General features: G+C 41.2%; 1 protein-coding gene across 1 annotated transcript; it reads right to left on the bottom strand.

The window, feature by feature from the left end:
• Window positions 1-11,602: 11,602 nt before the first annotated feature.
• LOC134284046 (pre-mRNA-splicing factor 38B-like) lies at window positions 11,603-14,964 on the bottom strand (the record flags this gene model as incomplete). Its single annotated transcript, XM_062842218.1, is given in 2 exon segments — window positions 11,603-14,790; window positions 14,858-14,964. Coding segments are annotated over 2 exon segments (602 nt in total), but the record flags the coding sequence as incomplete, so codon positions are not given.
• Between the last annotated feature and the right edge of the window lie 583 nt (window positions 14,965-15,547).

The raw sequence follows: 15,547 nt of genomic DNA, 5'->3' as shown, positions 1-15,547 counted from the left end.
AAAATTATTGATTTTGTCGATGCTGCCAAGTTCGTGGTCTATTCAAGATGCCATTGATGAGTTCGAAACCAATAGATATACAGTAAAAGAGGCAAAACTATTTAAGAATAACTGTCTTTCAACCAAAAATACTAGGTCTAGTAATGCGTTAACAGACGAGGCAAAAGAAATAGTAGTTCAATATTTTGAAGATGATGAAGTAAGTCGAGCTATGCCTGGCCAGAAAGATTATGTATCAGTAAAACAAGATGGAAAGCGTCAAGCAATCCAAAAACGATTAATGATGACGACATTGAAAGAAGCTTACAGCTATCACGCTTCAAGAAAATTCACAATAATATTAAAGTAGGTTTTTCCTCATTTGCAAGCCTTCGGCCAAGGCAATGCAAGCTTCTTTCCAATTCAGGAACACATAATGTTTGTGTGTGCACAACCCATGAGAATATTAACCTTATTTTACATAGTTTGAAAAGAATAAATTTAACAAAGGATATTAAAATGTTAACTGGTAGTCTTTTGTGTGAAAATACAACATCAAATTGCTATCTACGATCTTGTTCGGATTGTCCAGATTCTTCATTATTGGAAAATACTTTATTCGGTGAGTTTGAAGAAAAATATATTGATCAGTTATCATTTGAGCAATGGGTAACCACGGATAGGTGTGACCTAGAAACAATTGTAAAACCTGTAGATGAGTTTGTGTCATATTTTTGATTGAAATTAGAAAGTTTAATCCCTCACGATTTCATTAAAACAGAGCAATCCAGCTTTTTAAAAAATACGAAAAATACGTTACAAAATGGTGAATTTTTAGTCATTTGTGATTTTTCTGAAAATTACAGTTTTGTATATATATTACATGTATATACATATAATATAAATACATATAATATTTATACATATAATATACATAATACAAATGAATACACAAATATTGAATATCGTAAAAACAACTTGTTTAACTCCCGCAAGACCCTTAACAAAAAAAAACAGCACCAAACTGTGATTCTCGAAATAATTTACACGGTAAAAAAATTTTTTTCTACTAAATGTAAAAAATTGTGAAATGTTTGAAATGTCATAACTTTTTTGTTTATTAGTTTACCATCACCAAATTTTTATGGTAGATAGCTAATATAACGGACCATTTTCCCTAAAAAAATGACGTTGGTAAAAAGATAGGGTTTTGAGATATTTAAGTTTTTGTGACAAAAATTATATTTTTTAATGCAAAAAAAATATTTTTTTTTACAGTGTATATTTTTTTAGTAATCACCATTAAGTTATCTAACTTTGCTGAAAAAAATCATAACAATCGAACGAACCGTTTTTGCTGTGCAGCTTTTTGAATATTTTTCAACCATTTTCATATACACCCTTTTGAAAAGTTAGTCGTGACTCAACATGAAGATATGATATCGAAAAATGGTGATTTAGATGGAACTGAAAAACTGTGCAAAGTTTCAGCTCAATAGAAAATCATGAATTAAAAAAAGTCCTAAATTTTGATGCTGTTGCTTGGAATCGCTCTAATGCTGGTTTTGCGAGTTTGTGGTTAGATTACGTCGGATATCACCACGGCATACACGTAGAATCTTGAGACAGCGTTACCGAACGAAGACGAGTTCAACGAAGCCTCTTTACACGGAGAGATTGGAAAATGCTAAAATGCATAAAATCTTTACTAAAACCATATTCGATCTGCCCACCCTTTGGAATGCATATTTTTGTGGTTATTCATTCAATGCATACATTGGTGTTTTGCATTGGAATGCATATGTCAAACATATTTGTCGATGCATATTTGTTTTTGTTTTTATTTTTAAATAAGCAAAATAGAAAAGAACAAAACAAAACTTTTAGCATCATAAAAAAGAAAATCAAAACTTTATTTTATTTCTCACTTAATCAACAAAATACAATAAAAATACTTCACTGATAATCAGCTGGAGTCAACATTCTTATATCTAAAACACTCGCAGGAGATTTGATCGCCGTCTTCTCCACTTTCGTCGTAGTTCCGTCGCCGTCATGTTCCATCACCGTCGTTGTCCGTCGACATCGTGGTTCTCCCACTGATGAACATTATGCCATTTACATTTCCCGCGATGGTCTCCGGATCCGCTGGATGAATGCGTCTTTCCATTATCCTTCCGAATATGATGAATTCTGTTGCGAATGTACAACTATTTGTTATTTCAAATTATGATCAAAAATTGTCACTTCTACTTACTGCAAATGGAACGATCGTGACCTATGATGCTCGTGGGATTCCAGTGGACCGAGGCACAATAATTATCTGCTTATTTCAAGCAATTCGCAAGGCCAAGCAAAAATGTATCAGCGCAAATTATTTTTCCACTATTTTACAATGACGGTTGACGACTTCAATATTTTCTCAAGTCCCAGGACTAACATTTGTGTTTGGATATTCACGGAAATAAATAAATATCCTAAATGCACCAGAGTGCATATTATATTTAAAGTTATGCATACTTTTTATGCATTGCAAAATTTAAAATGACAAAATGAAAAAAAAAGATTAATAATTATGCTAACAAGTATATCCATTTTTCTCCGTGTAGAGGACTGCTAGGGTACGATAAAAGTAGTCATCAAGCGGAAAGTGAATTAATAGAACTGCTGTGCCGTACTCAAGAAACACGGACGTTCTACCAGAGGCTCAACGCATTACGCATCCCGCAAAGGCTTCGAGCCGCGAGCCGAAATGTGCAGAAAAAAGGACGGGAGCATCTTGACCGACGGACGTGACGTGATCGGAAAATGGAGACAGCACAGCGTTAGAAATGATTACGTCAGTACAGCGGGGAACAACAACGAGCCAACATCTACGTTGAGGGAAGTTAATGAAGCCGGGGAAGTTTTCCGGCGTCGCAGTCACCAAACGCAATCAACGTCTAAATATCGTTCTTTATCCGACGTTTCGGTGTTTATTACACCTTCTTCAGGGAATTAGAAGTCGTAATCGTTCTCGTTCTGCAGGCTCGGTTCTAGCATGATCCATCTAATTAAAAAAAAGTTGGCAAAACCCTCTGAACAAAAAAGTTTTTAAAAACTCTGAATTCGGAAACACCTTCACTGTCCATGCAACGGTCATTTTGTTCATGTAACCCTCGCACCAAATGTACCTACCATGTATAAAATGACTGTTGGACGGACAGTAAAGGTGTTTCCGAATTCAGATTAAAAAAAAAACTTTTTTTTGTTGTTCAGTGATTTTTGCCAATTTTTTTTTGGAACAAATAAGATGGACCATGCTAGAACCGAGCTTGCAGAACGAGAACGATTACGAGTTCTAATTCCCTGGATAAGGTGTAATAAACACCCGAAAGTCGGATAAAGAACGATATTTGGTCGTTTGATTGCGTTTAGTGACTGTTCAGCCGAAAAATTTCAGTCGATAGCGCTCTACGTTAAGGAAGCCTTCCAGCAGCTCAAGAGCATTAAGACAGCTAGTGAGGATGGTATCGGAGGTGAACTCATCAAGATAGGCCCGGAAAAGTTGGCCATCTGCCTGCACCGGCTAATAATTTGGATTAGGGAGATCGAACAGCTGCCGGAGGTGTGGAAAAGAGGTGTCATTTGCCACACATACAAGAAAAGTTACAAATTGGAGTGCGAGAACTTCCGAGCATCACAATTCTGAATACCGCCTACAAAGTGATATCCCAGATCATCTTCCGTCGTCTATCATCCAAAGTTAATGAATTTGTGGGAAGTTAAAAAGCCGGCTTCATTGACAGCCGCTCGACAACGGACTAAATCTTCCACCTTGCGCCAAATCCTGTTCATTGACTATAAGGTAGCGTACGACAGTATCGACCGCAGAGAGCTATGGAAAGGAAAATCACGAGAACGGCTTCTCCGGGAAGCTCATTAGATTGATCAAAGCGACGATGGACGGTGTTATAAACTGCGTAAGGGTTTCGGGCGGCCTGTCTAGTTCGTTCGAATCTCGCCTGGGACTGCGACGAGTTGATGGACTTTCCTGTCTGCTGTTCAACATCGCCCTGGAAGGTGTGACGGCGACGAACCGAGCTCAACAGCCGAGGCACAATTTCACGAAATCCGGATAATTTGTCTGTTTTGCGGATGATATGTATATTATTGCTGGAACATTTGGAACGGTGGCAGAACTATACACCCACCACGCGGCAAAGGTCGGACTCACGGTGAAAGCGTGGGAAATGGAATACATGCTGGCAGACGGAACAACGAACAACAGGGCAAGTTTAGGCAGCAGTGTTACGATAGACGGGAACACTTTCGAGGTAATGGAGGGCTTCGTCTACCTCGTATCCTTATTATAGACAGACAATAACGTTAGCCGCAAAATACGAAGGCCCACCATCAGTGGAAGTCGGGCCTACCATGGATTCCACAAGAATCTGCAATCGAAAAACAAGGTGTCGACTCAATTTTGAAAATCAAATTCCCTGACACTTTCCAGTCACTTTCACTGAAAATTCCAGGTCATGTAAATCTAAGCTTAAGGGTGTCTGCTCATGAAATGAAAATCAATTTTCTGAATTCTACTGATTTTTTCTAGGAGTGGAAAAATAGAAAAAAATAACAAGTGAACTGCACCAGATTTTTTTCCAATAGATTTAAGGCATATTTACAGTATTTGTTCGGGTCGCAAAACGGTGAATCGATAAGGAGAGCGTCCAACATAGCTCTGGTTCTCACAAGTTCCTACCTCATGCTTCCACGGGTCAAGCGATGACAAATACCGCCAGCTAAGAGTTGTGTGCTTAGCTGGTAGTGCAGCCTGGGCACTGTTGTCCTTCTGACTTCAGCTAGATTGAGGAGGTACGTCCCGATCGTCTGTTCACCAAGGAGGTGCGGCTCAAACAGCGTCTGTTCTGGCATCCAGCGGCTGAGTAAGAAACGCTGCACCACGTCCAGCTAGATCCAAGGTGGTAGGCCCATCAGTGTGGTCGCCCTAATGTTGGTTGGGACGTTAAACAGAACTGGCACGATGGCCCTCCGGCGAGACAGGAGTGTTGGCGTAGGCTCAATAAGCCACCCGTAAAAATCCCCATTGCTAATAACATAGGAGAAAATACGACTCGAAACAATCGGCAAAGACCCACGCGACGAAATAAGGACTACGATTGGAAACTTCGAACATGGAATTGCAAGTCACTAGGTTTCGCAGGATGTGACAGGATAATTTACGATGAACTACATCCCCGCAACTTCGACATCGTGGCGTTGCAGGAACTTTGTTGGACTGGACAGAAAGTGTGGAAAAGCGGGCATGGAGCGGCTACCTTCTACCAAAGCTGTGGCACCACCAATGAACTGGGAACAGGATTTATAGTGTTGGGCAAGATGCGACAATGTGTGATCGGGTGGTAGCCGATCAACGCAAGGATGTGCATGTTGAGAGTTAAGGGCCGTTTCTTCAACTACAGCATCATTAACGTCCACTGCCCACACGAAGGGAGACCTGATGACGAGAAAGAAGCGTTCTACGCGCAGTTAGAGCAAACATACGATGGTTGCTCGCCGCGTGACGTGAAAATCGTTGTCGGCGACATGAACGCGCAGCCGCGCAGGTAGGAAGGGAGGAAATGTACAGACCGGTAATCGGGCATAACAGCCTGCACGCCGTATCGAATGATAACGGTCAGCGATGCGTGAACTTTGCAGCCTCCCGTGGTATGGTAGTCCGAAGCACCTTCTTCCCCCGCAAAGATATCCACAAAGCCACCTGGAGATCACCCGACCATCAAACAGAAAACCAAATCGACCACGTTCTAATCGACGGTAAATTCTCGGATATAACCAATGTCCGCACATACCGCAGTGCGAATATAGATTCGGATCACTACTTAGTCCCTCTATGCATGCGCTCAAAACTTTCGACAGTAATCACCACGCGTCAAAGTCGAACGCCGCGACTCAAAATCGAGCAGCTGCGTAACGTAGAAGTGGCTCAAGACTACGCGCAGCAGTTAGCAGTGGCCCTACCAACGGAAGAGCAGCTTGGCGCAGCTACACTTGAAGATGGCTGAAGGGACATCCGATCCTCCATAGGTAGTACCTCGGCTACAGCACTAGGCTTCGCGACTCCGAATCACAGAAACGACTGGTACGACGGCGAATGTGAGCAGTTTAGCATTGGGCAAATCTGGCTGAGACATCGATTTTTGTGAATCGATTTGAATCGGATCAGCAGAATCGATTCACCGATTTAATCGAATGCTTTGAATCGATGTTATCACATCGATTCGATATTATAAAACATTACAAAATTATAAAATGTTTCGTTTGCTGCATGTAGTTTAAGTTCATGATATGTTTTCTCTCTCTTCTTGGCGTAACGTCCTCACTGGGACAAAGCCTGCTTCTCAGCTTAGTGTTCTATGAGCACTTCTACAGTTATTAACTGAGAGCTTCCTCTGCCAATGACCATTTTGCATGTGTATATCGTGTGGCAGGCACGAAGATACTCTATGCCCAAGGAAGTCGAGCAAATTTCCTTTACGAAAAGATCCTGGACCGACCGGGAATCGAACCCGTCACCCTCAGCATGGTCATGCTGAATACCCGTGCGTTTACCGCCTCGGCTATATGGGCCTGATATGTTTTATTTGACTAAATAAATTCAATATCAAAATTTGAGATTGCACATCGAACTTTTTTCGACTCTGATTCGAAAATGGATATAACGTTGAGACAGTGCATGCTGAAAAAAAAAATATTTAATAATCGAAAGAAAAATCCTGAGAACCTGATATTTCCCAGAACTCTGAGAAGAAGTCTCATATAGTACTGAGATAAATTCCCGCACACTTCTGAGAGAAATTCCCCCATAATCTTCAAAAAGAGTCCTTCGGGATTCTGAAAGGAGTTCCTTTAGAATTATGAGAGATTTTTTCAGAAGGCTGAAATGATTACACTAGAGATTCCTGAGCGACATTATCTACAAAAGAAAGCAAGACTCTTTCGATATCTTAGTAGCAATTCTCTCTGAGTTCAATTAAGGATTTTCCTAGAATCCTGAGAGAGATTACTCCATATCTATGAGACGGAATGTCTCAGAGTCCCGAGAGGGATTCTCCCAGAATCATGTGATAGATTGTCTCAGAATCCTTAGAGAAGCTTCCCCTTGGCCTTCTCCCAGAAACCTCAGAGGAATTCCAAGAGCGGTTCTTCCACGTTATTGAGATCAATTCATCTAGAATGCTGAGGAGATTCTCACAAAAAAAAAAGATTTTCGGAATTCTAAGATGAATTCCCCAAGAAACTCAAATGAAATGACTCAGAATCCTGAAAAGGGTATTTAAGAACCCTAAGAAGGGTTACTTCAGAATCCTGAGAAAGGTTCCCTAAAATATTATGGGATAGGAATCCCAAATTTTTACGAGTAATTCTTCTAGAATCCACAGAGGGATCATATGAGGGGTTCTTCCAGATTCTTGAGAGAAATATATCTAGAAACCTAAGAAGTACTTCTCCGAAAATCTGATAAGGATTCTTCTTGCAAGGGATTACGACAACTTCTAGAATGAACTTCTTCAGCATCTTTAAAAGGATTCTGTAAATTCTGAAAGGTATTCTCACATAAAACAGAAAAATTACCGCAGATTTCTGAAAGACATTCCCTCAGAATCTTTGAGAGATTTCTGAAAGGGATTGTCACTCAGAGAGTGATTCCTCTATTATATTTTAAACTATTGCTCCAGAATCTCAAGAGAATCTTATTATAATCTTGTCAGGGGTTTTCCCTGATTACTAAGAGAGACTCTCCCAGATTCCTGAAAGGGATCACTGGGAGCAACTGCTCCAGAATACAAAAAAACAAATTCTATTGGGATTCTCGTAGAATCTTGAGAAGGATTTCTTCCGAACCCTTAGAGGAATCACAAAATCTATGCGAGGGATTCTCCAAAATCTGAATTTTTCTAGAGAATTCTCCCCAGAATCTCGTGAGATTCTTCATTAATTAAATATTTTGAAAGAAAGTGCCCTGGAATCTTGAAAAATATTGCCCCACAATCCCAGGATTTCTGCAGAATAATGAGACTAATTACCCAGAATCTTGACAGAAATTTCCCCAGAATCCTGACGGAGATTATCCCAGAATGCCGAATTTTCAGAGAATCTCGGGAAGAGTACCCGCAGAATACTTAGTGATATTCCCCCAGAATCTTAAAAGGATCTAACGCGGACTCCTGAGAAGGATACCACTAGAATCCTGTGGGAATTCCCCCGGAATCCTAAGAAATATTCCCCCAGAACTCTGAGAGTAATTTCGCCACAATTCTGAGAATGCTTAGTATGATTCTCTAAGAAGCTTGAGAGGAGTTCCTGAGATTGCTAAGAAAGAGTTCCTCAGAATTCTGAGTGGGATCCTAAGTGAGGGTCTTCCAAAGTCCTTAGAGGAATCCACCCAGATCATCCGGAAATTTCTTAGAATCCTGAAAGGAATTCCACCTTTGGTAGGAAACCCTGGTAGGAAATATCCCATAATCCAGAAAAGAATTTCCTTAGTATCCAGAGATTCCCTAGAATTCTGATAGGTATTCCCATATAATACTGCAGAGAAAAAAATCCTGAATTTTTAAAGAGACTCTTCCATAACTGTGAGGATTCCTCTAAAATTCTGTGAGGAATTCCTTAAAAATGCAGAATATTATAACACCGGCATCCTGATAGATCTTAATCTATAAGAAACAGAAAAGCACTTCCAATAGAAACTCTCCCTGAATAATATTAAGGATTTCTATAGAATCCTGGGAAATATTACTCCGGTTATATTAGATGGATTCTCTCAGAATCTTTTATAGGAATTCTTTCAAAATCCTGAGGAATTTCCTCAGATTCCCGAGATGGATTCTCCCTGGATCCTGTGACGGATTGCCTCAGAATCCTGACAGAAGTTTTTCGTCGGGATTCTCCCAGAATGCTCAGACCGATATCCCTAGAACTCCTTGGCTTATTCTTCCAGAATCCTGAGAGGGATTCTCCTAGAATCCTGAGAGAAATTCCCCAGCAGTATTGAAAGACATCCATTCGAATCCTAAAAGAGATTGCCTCAGAACCCTGAGAGGGATCTTCCACATTTTTACAAGAAATTCATCTAGAATTCTGAGAGGGATTTAAAAAAATGTTCGGAATCCATAGCTGGACTGACTTAGAATCCTGAGAACGATGCGCTAGAACCCTGTAAGGGGCTCTGTTGACCATAAGGAGGATTCTTTTAGAATCTTGAGAAATATTCACTTAGACACCTGGATGGGATTGCCCAAGGAACCTGAGATATACAGGTATACCTCGATTTAGTCGACCCTAGATTATATAACCTTCGGTTTTATGTACTTCGATTTTATGCACATTTTCAATGGTTAAATTCTACAGTGCATTCTGAAAAAAAAAAGTAATTCAATATTTTTGAATCGAAAGAAAAATCGAATGTAAAAAATCGATTCGGTCGATTTCGTGGAGCTTCAACATCGATTAAAAAAATCGATAAATCGGAACAAAAACATCGATGTTGCGAACATCGATTTAAAATTGCCCAAGGCTAGAACAGTTGGAAAACGAGAAGAATGCGGCATGGGCGAGAATGCTGCAACACCGTACGAGGGCGAATGAGGCACGTTACAAACAGGCGCGGAACAGGCAGAACTCAGTCTTCCGGATGAAGAAGCGCCAGCAGGAAGAACGAGATCGCGAAGCGATGGAGCTGTATCGCGCTAAGGACACACGAAAGTTCTACGAGAAGCTGAACCGCTCGCGCAGAGGCTTTGTGCCACAAGCCGACATGTGCCGAGATAATCACGGGAATATTCTCACGAGCGAGCGTGAGGTGGTCGACAGGTGGCGGCAGCATTACGATGCCGCTGGAGCAGATCAACTACCAAGCGAGCTTCTAAAAAATGGTGGAGAAGCTCTGGTGAGAGCACTACACTGGGTCATTACCAAGATTTGGGAGGAGGAAGTATTACCGGAGGAATGGATGGAAGGTATCGTGTGTCCCATCTACAAAAAGGGCGACAAGTTGGATTGCGGGAACTACCGCGCGATCACACTACTGAGCGCTGCCTACAAGATACTCTCTCAAATTTTATGCCGCCGACTATCACCGATTGCAAGAGAGTTCGTGGGGCAATATCAGGCTGGATTTGTGGGCGAACGCGCTACAACGGACCAGATGTTCGCCATCCGCCAGGTGTTGCAGAAATGCCGCGAATACAACGTGCCCACACATCACTTGTTCATCAATTTCAAATCGGCGTATGATACAATCGATCGAGAACAGCTATGGCAGATTTTGCACGAATACGGATTCCCGGATAAACTGATACGGTTGATCAAGGCGACGATGGATCGAGTGATGTGCGTAGTTCGAGTATCAGGGACACTCTCGAGTCCCTTCGAATCTCGCAGAGGGTTACGGCAAGGGTATGGTCTTTCGTGCTTGTTGTTCAACATTGCTTTAGAGGGTGTAATTAGGAGAGCGGGGATAAACACGAGTGGAACGATTTTCACGAAGTCCGTTCAGCTGCTTGGTTTCGCTGATTATATTGATATTATTGCTCGTAAATTTGAGACGATGGCGGAAACGTACATCCGACTAAAGAGTGAAGCCAGGCGAATCGGTCACTAGTCATTAATGTGTCGAAGACAAAGTACATGATGGCAAATGGCTCCAGGGATGAATCAACGCGCCCGCCACCCCGAATTCATATCGACGGTGATGAAATCGAGGCGGTTGAAGAATTCATGTACTTGGGCTCACTGGTGACCGCCGAAAACAACACCAGCAGAGAAATTCAGAGGCGCATTGTGGCAGGAAATCGTTCTTACTTTGGACTCCGCAGAACTCTACGATCGAATAAAGTTCGCCGTAACACGAAATTAACCATCTACAAAACGCTGATTAGACCGGTCGTCCTCTATGGTCACGAAACATGGACCCTACGTGCAGAGGACCAACGCGCCCTTGGAGTTTTCGAACGGAAGGTGTTGCGTACCATCTACGGCAGAGTGAAGATAGAAGACGGGACTTGAAGAAGGCGAATGAACCACAAGCTGCATCAGCTGCTGAGAGAACCAACCATGGTCCACACCGCAAAAATCGGGAGGCTACGGTAGGCTGATGACGTCATCAGGATGTCGGATAGCAGTCCGACTAAAATGGTTCTCGAGAGTCATCCGATCGGCACAAGAACACGCGGTGCGCAGCGAGTTAGGGGGGTCGATCAAGTGGAGAACGATTTAAGGACCCTTCGCAGAGTGCGGAACTGGAGACACACAGCCATGGACCGAATAGAACGGAGACGACTCCTACGTACAGCAGAGGACACTCAGTCCTCCTCCTCAGCCTGACCGGTAAGGTAGGTAACAGAATACAGTCGATCCTCCCCCATCAGTTATAGATTCATTGATTCAATCACTATAGGTCGTGAGGCGGCTGTCGATATTGTGCGTTATAAAAAGAAATGTTTTCACCATCATCAGACTCGGCAGCAATCGGATTATTGATTCATTGAAATGATCAAATCAGAACATGAATGAAGAATGTTGAACTTTCGGATCTTAAAAATCAACACATTTGAAACTCCGAAACATTGCTAGTACAGCTCTTTATTTTACTCCTGGTGTGTTTCCTGTGGTATTCGCTACAGTCTCACGCTTTACACAATGGTTTCTGTGATGCAAATTCACTATATTTTTACGTTTCGCAAACATACTCAATCAAGACACGTTCTTTCTGTACCATACGTTATAAGATGCAATACTAGAATGGTTTTAAATGAGATTTTGAGTCTGGATTCTTTTATTCGCAACACAAGTCGTTCATACGCGCATTTCCTATACAGATACGTGACTATCACGATAAGTGGTGCTGCAACGATGTAGTTTACCTAAACTAATAACAATTGTCCAGTCTCCTTGGTTGAACAAAATTTGCTCTCTGCTGGTATCTATCAACTCATGAAGGTGCTGTGTATCTATTTATGTATGAGATGTGTCTTTCGTGTAAAACCTGAGCCGTTATCATGCAGTCTGTATGCGATTCCGGGCTAGCTTCTTCTGCTGCATGCTTGTGAATGGAACTGAACTTTTCTATGATCTAAAATACCTACACCTTACGAACTACAGAGTTTAAGTCAATCGAAACAAAACGAATAGAAACTTGCCGCGTGTCGTCCTAGCATACTTCCTAACGTACTTAGTGTTGATTTGTTTTCTTTCTTATTATTGGAAAAGGTACAAAAACTGAAAATCGTTTGAAGAACAACGAAAGTCCATACAAACCAATGGACACATACGAGCTAGTTGCTTATCTATACCGTATTTGAGGTAGAAACTCTTCCTTCCGCTATTGTAAAGGGATCGTCCATCGAAATGTGCTTCGGATGTGACTTTCGTGTTTGTAGAAGTGCGCCGATTGGGGCATGGAAATATGAGGATTCTTAGGGTGGTTCGAGGCGGTACACAGCAGGCATTTGGCCGGAGATGAGACACCGTCACATCCAGAAGGACCAAAAAGAGAACAACTTTTGATTTCGTCTCTACCCGTTTCATTGTAAATTGCTGTGAGCGTACTTATTGCTGCACAGAAACGTACATCGTAAAACCTACTAACAGCAACATGATTAACTTGTTGTTCTCTTCTGGCGAATATGTGTGATGTGACCACAAGCGATGTGATGAATTTTGCTGAAAATCGTATATTTGATTGATAGAATACTCTCAGAGTACTTTTAATGAAAATGTGTGAATGCAATGATACTGTGCTTCGCATTTTATTAAACCAGTAATCAGTTTTGACCCGATTGAGTTGGACATTTTTTTGTAACATGATGATCAAAGTACTTATTAGATCAACCAAATGATTATCAAGTTGTTTGTTTATCTTTATGCAAAACGATTGTTATACCAGAAGTTTTATGCTATGCGGCATTATATCAAACCGGTTGTGTGATTTAGAGTTTGTGGTATTTGGCTTAAGGCCATTTCGCATAAAGAACAGCTAGCATAATGGACATTTGACATAAGAAGGATGCATTTTGGTCATGTCGAATGTCTATTATGCCTAATAACTGTTATGCCAAATTCCGCGCTCCCGCACTGATGTTCAACTGAGTTTTACAAATTTAATTTAGAAATGCCTATTTGGAATCCATTTTTTTAAGCACTTTCATCTTTTCTGTGGGTATTATGTTTTCTTGCCTTATTTGATGCTGTTAGAGCAAAACTTTGGGTAACTTTCTTGTTGTAATCTCCAGTTCTTGTCTTTTCAACAAAACAGTTTCCTGAAGTTTTGTTCCATCAGCATCAATTTAGGCTTGAAATCATAATAACCACGCTGTTTACAACCTTGTATGGCAGAAACTGAGAATTTACCATCTCAACATACAAAAATTCAGCTCATACTACAAATCAGGCATAACAGTCCCATCTTTGCTGGGTTTTCTATTCATATGGGACTGTTTTGTGAGGTGGGGCAGTATTCAGGCAGGTCAATTTATTTAACAGATAAAATGGATTTATCTTTCTGGCTCAAGTTATACAAACAAAAACAATGTCGATAAGTGAGTCAGTAATTGACATGTTAGCAAGCTTGTTATGCTCCATCATGGCTGAAAAATATATGTTCCCGGCCGATGAAAATTCAAATGATTGTTTAAAAATCACGTGAGAACTTTTGTTGAGAATGACGATTTCTATTACTGATTGGATTTGGAACATTATTGCAAAAAGTACAAAATTGAATAATTTGCATGGCAATAGAAGACTTTTACAATCACTTTCAAGTTTTATTGCACTTTGAGAGAGTTCTGTCAATCAACGCATGGTAATTTGATTGTTTGGGGCACCTCCGGCGTAGGTCGAAGCTGCGATTTAACTGTATTAAAACTTTAATTGTAATCGTAGATAGTAAGAGGTATTGAAAGTATGTGTATGATAAAATAAAGAAAATGAAAAAGGAAAGTAAACATCTATATCCCGTAATGAAGTTGCTACTATTCGCCTGCATAAAGGTACTCAGTGTTCTAGCTTGTCTTGAAGATAACAAACGCCCGGCTGGGCTCCATCCGGGCCTGGTCAATAACGTAGAAAATCTGTCCCGGTGGATGCCATGCCAAGCCGTACCAAGCAATGCTGTTGTGACATTTTTAAAACTTGTCGTATAAAAATGTGCTTTCGTTATTAATTACTCGGCTTGATTCTAAACGTTCATCGAATTATCGGAAATAAGTTAGCATTCTTTTCATAAACACTCGTCCGCGTGCAATTTAATACCTAGCGATGCCGTCGATCGTAATCCCTGTCTCGATCACGATGGCGATCACGTTCCCGTTCCCTCGATCTGGACCTAGGCTTCTCACGGTATCGGTCCCGACCACCGCGATCATAGTCCCGGTCCCGATCCCGCCTACCTCGGTCGCGATCTCGCTCCCTCTCGCGACGAAGATCATCGTCACGATCGTAGCGGGAAGCCGTCCGCGACGGCTCACGATCGCGATCACAGTGGCCACTGTATGTCCCGCGACTCGGTTCGCCGTAGTCGTCACGCGAACTCCCACTCGCACTTGGGCGTTCGTAGCGTTGAGCATTTGCTTTATTGTAGCGATCACTACTGGCCGGATCCGGGAACGTGATATTATTCTCCCGCGCAAATTGCTCCAGCTTGGCGACATTCTGTTTCTGGATTGGTACCGGAATACGCGGGAACAGCGTAGTGAACCACTCCAGTTTGGTCAGCCACTGGCGGATCATCTGCCCGATTGTCATAGTCTGGAAGTTGGGGACACATGTTAAGATCACCTGCGGACATGGGGTTCGGAAAGGGTTTAGTACCTACCTGGCCACCTCCAGCTTTCACGTCAATTTCTTCTTCATCCAGCAGGTACGGTTCGTACCAATCGTATAAGTCAGTTGGAGGTTGGGTAAATCTCAAATACATAAAACCTACAAGAGTGTTCAGATTAGAATTGTGTGACAAATGGAGCATCTCCACTATTGTTCTCATTTACATTCACAATCTATCTAACCGGAGATGTTTCATGTTTCGTATGCAAAGATTTTTTTTCTATTTCAGGGTGTCTACTCATAACTCAAAATAAAATTCCCTGAGTTTTCCAGGTTATTCCAGATGAAATATTTAAAGTTTATAATTAAAAAAATTACCCAAATTTAATTTTTAGAAAATTTGGGTTATTTTTTCAATTATGTCGGCCAAATTGCCTGAAACTTGATCATATTCAACTTTGTTGGGAAGGATTTGATGCCAACTCTGAGTTCAACAGGTTTCAATCAAAAATCATGACGAAGAGAACAAAACTGCCGAAAATACGTAAGTTTCCCTACTCTTCGAAAATTCTTTCAAGATTTCTGAGCATAATTCCTGGAATTTCTTCCAAAGTTTCTTCCTGGCTTTCCGCAGGATTCTTTCACATGAGATATCTGTACGTCCCGATATTTCTTGCAAAGGTTTTCCGATATACTTCTAAAGTTTCTCGCTAGATTCCTCCTGAAGATTCATCCAAAACTA

This window comes from Aedes albopictus, chromosome 3 (assembly GCF_035046485.1).
Source record: "Aedes albopictus strain Foshan chromosome 3, AalbF5, whole genome shotgun sequence".
NCBI lineage: Eukaryota > Metazoa > Arthropoda > Insecta > Diptera > Culicidae > Aedes > Aedes albopictus.
Note: the sequence above shows the minus strand (reverse complement) of the source record. Positions and strands in the feature narration are given on the sequence as shown.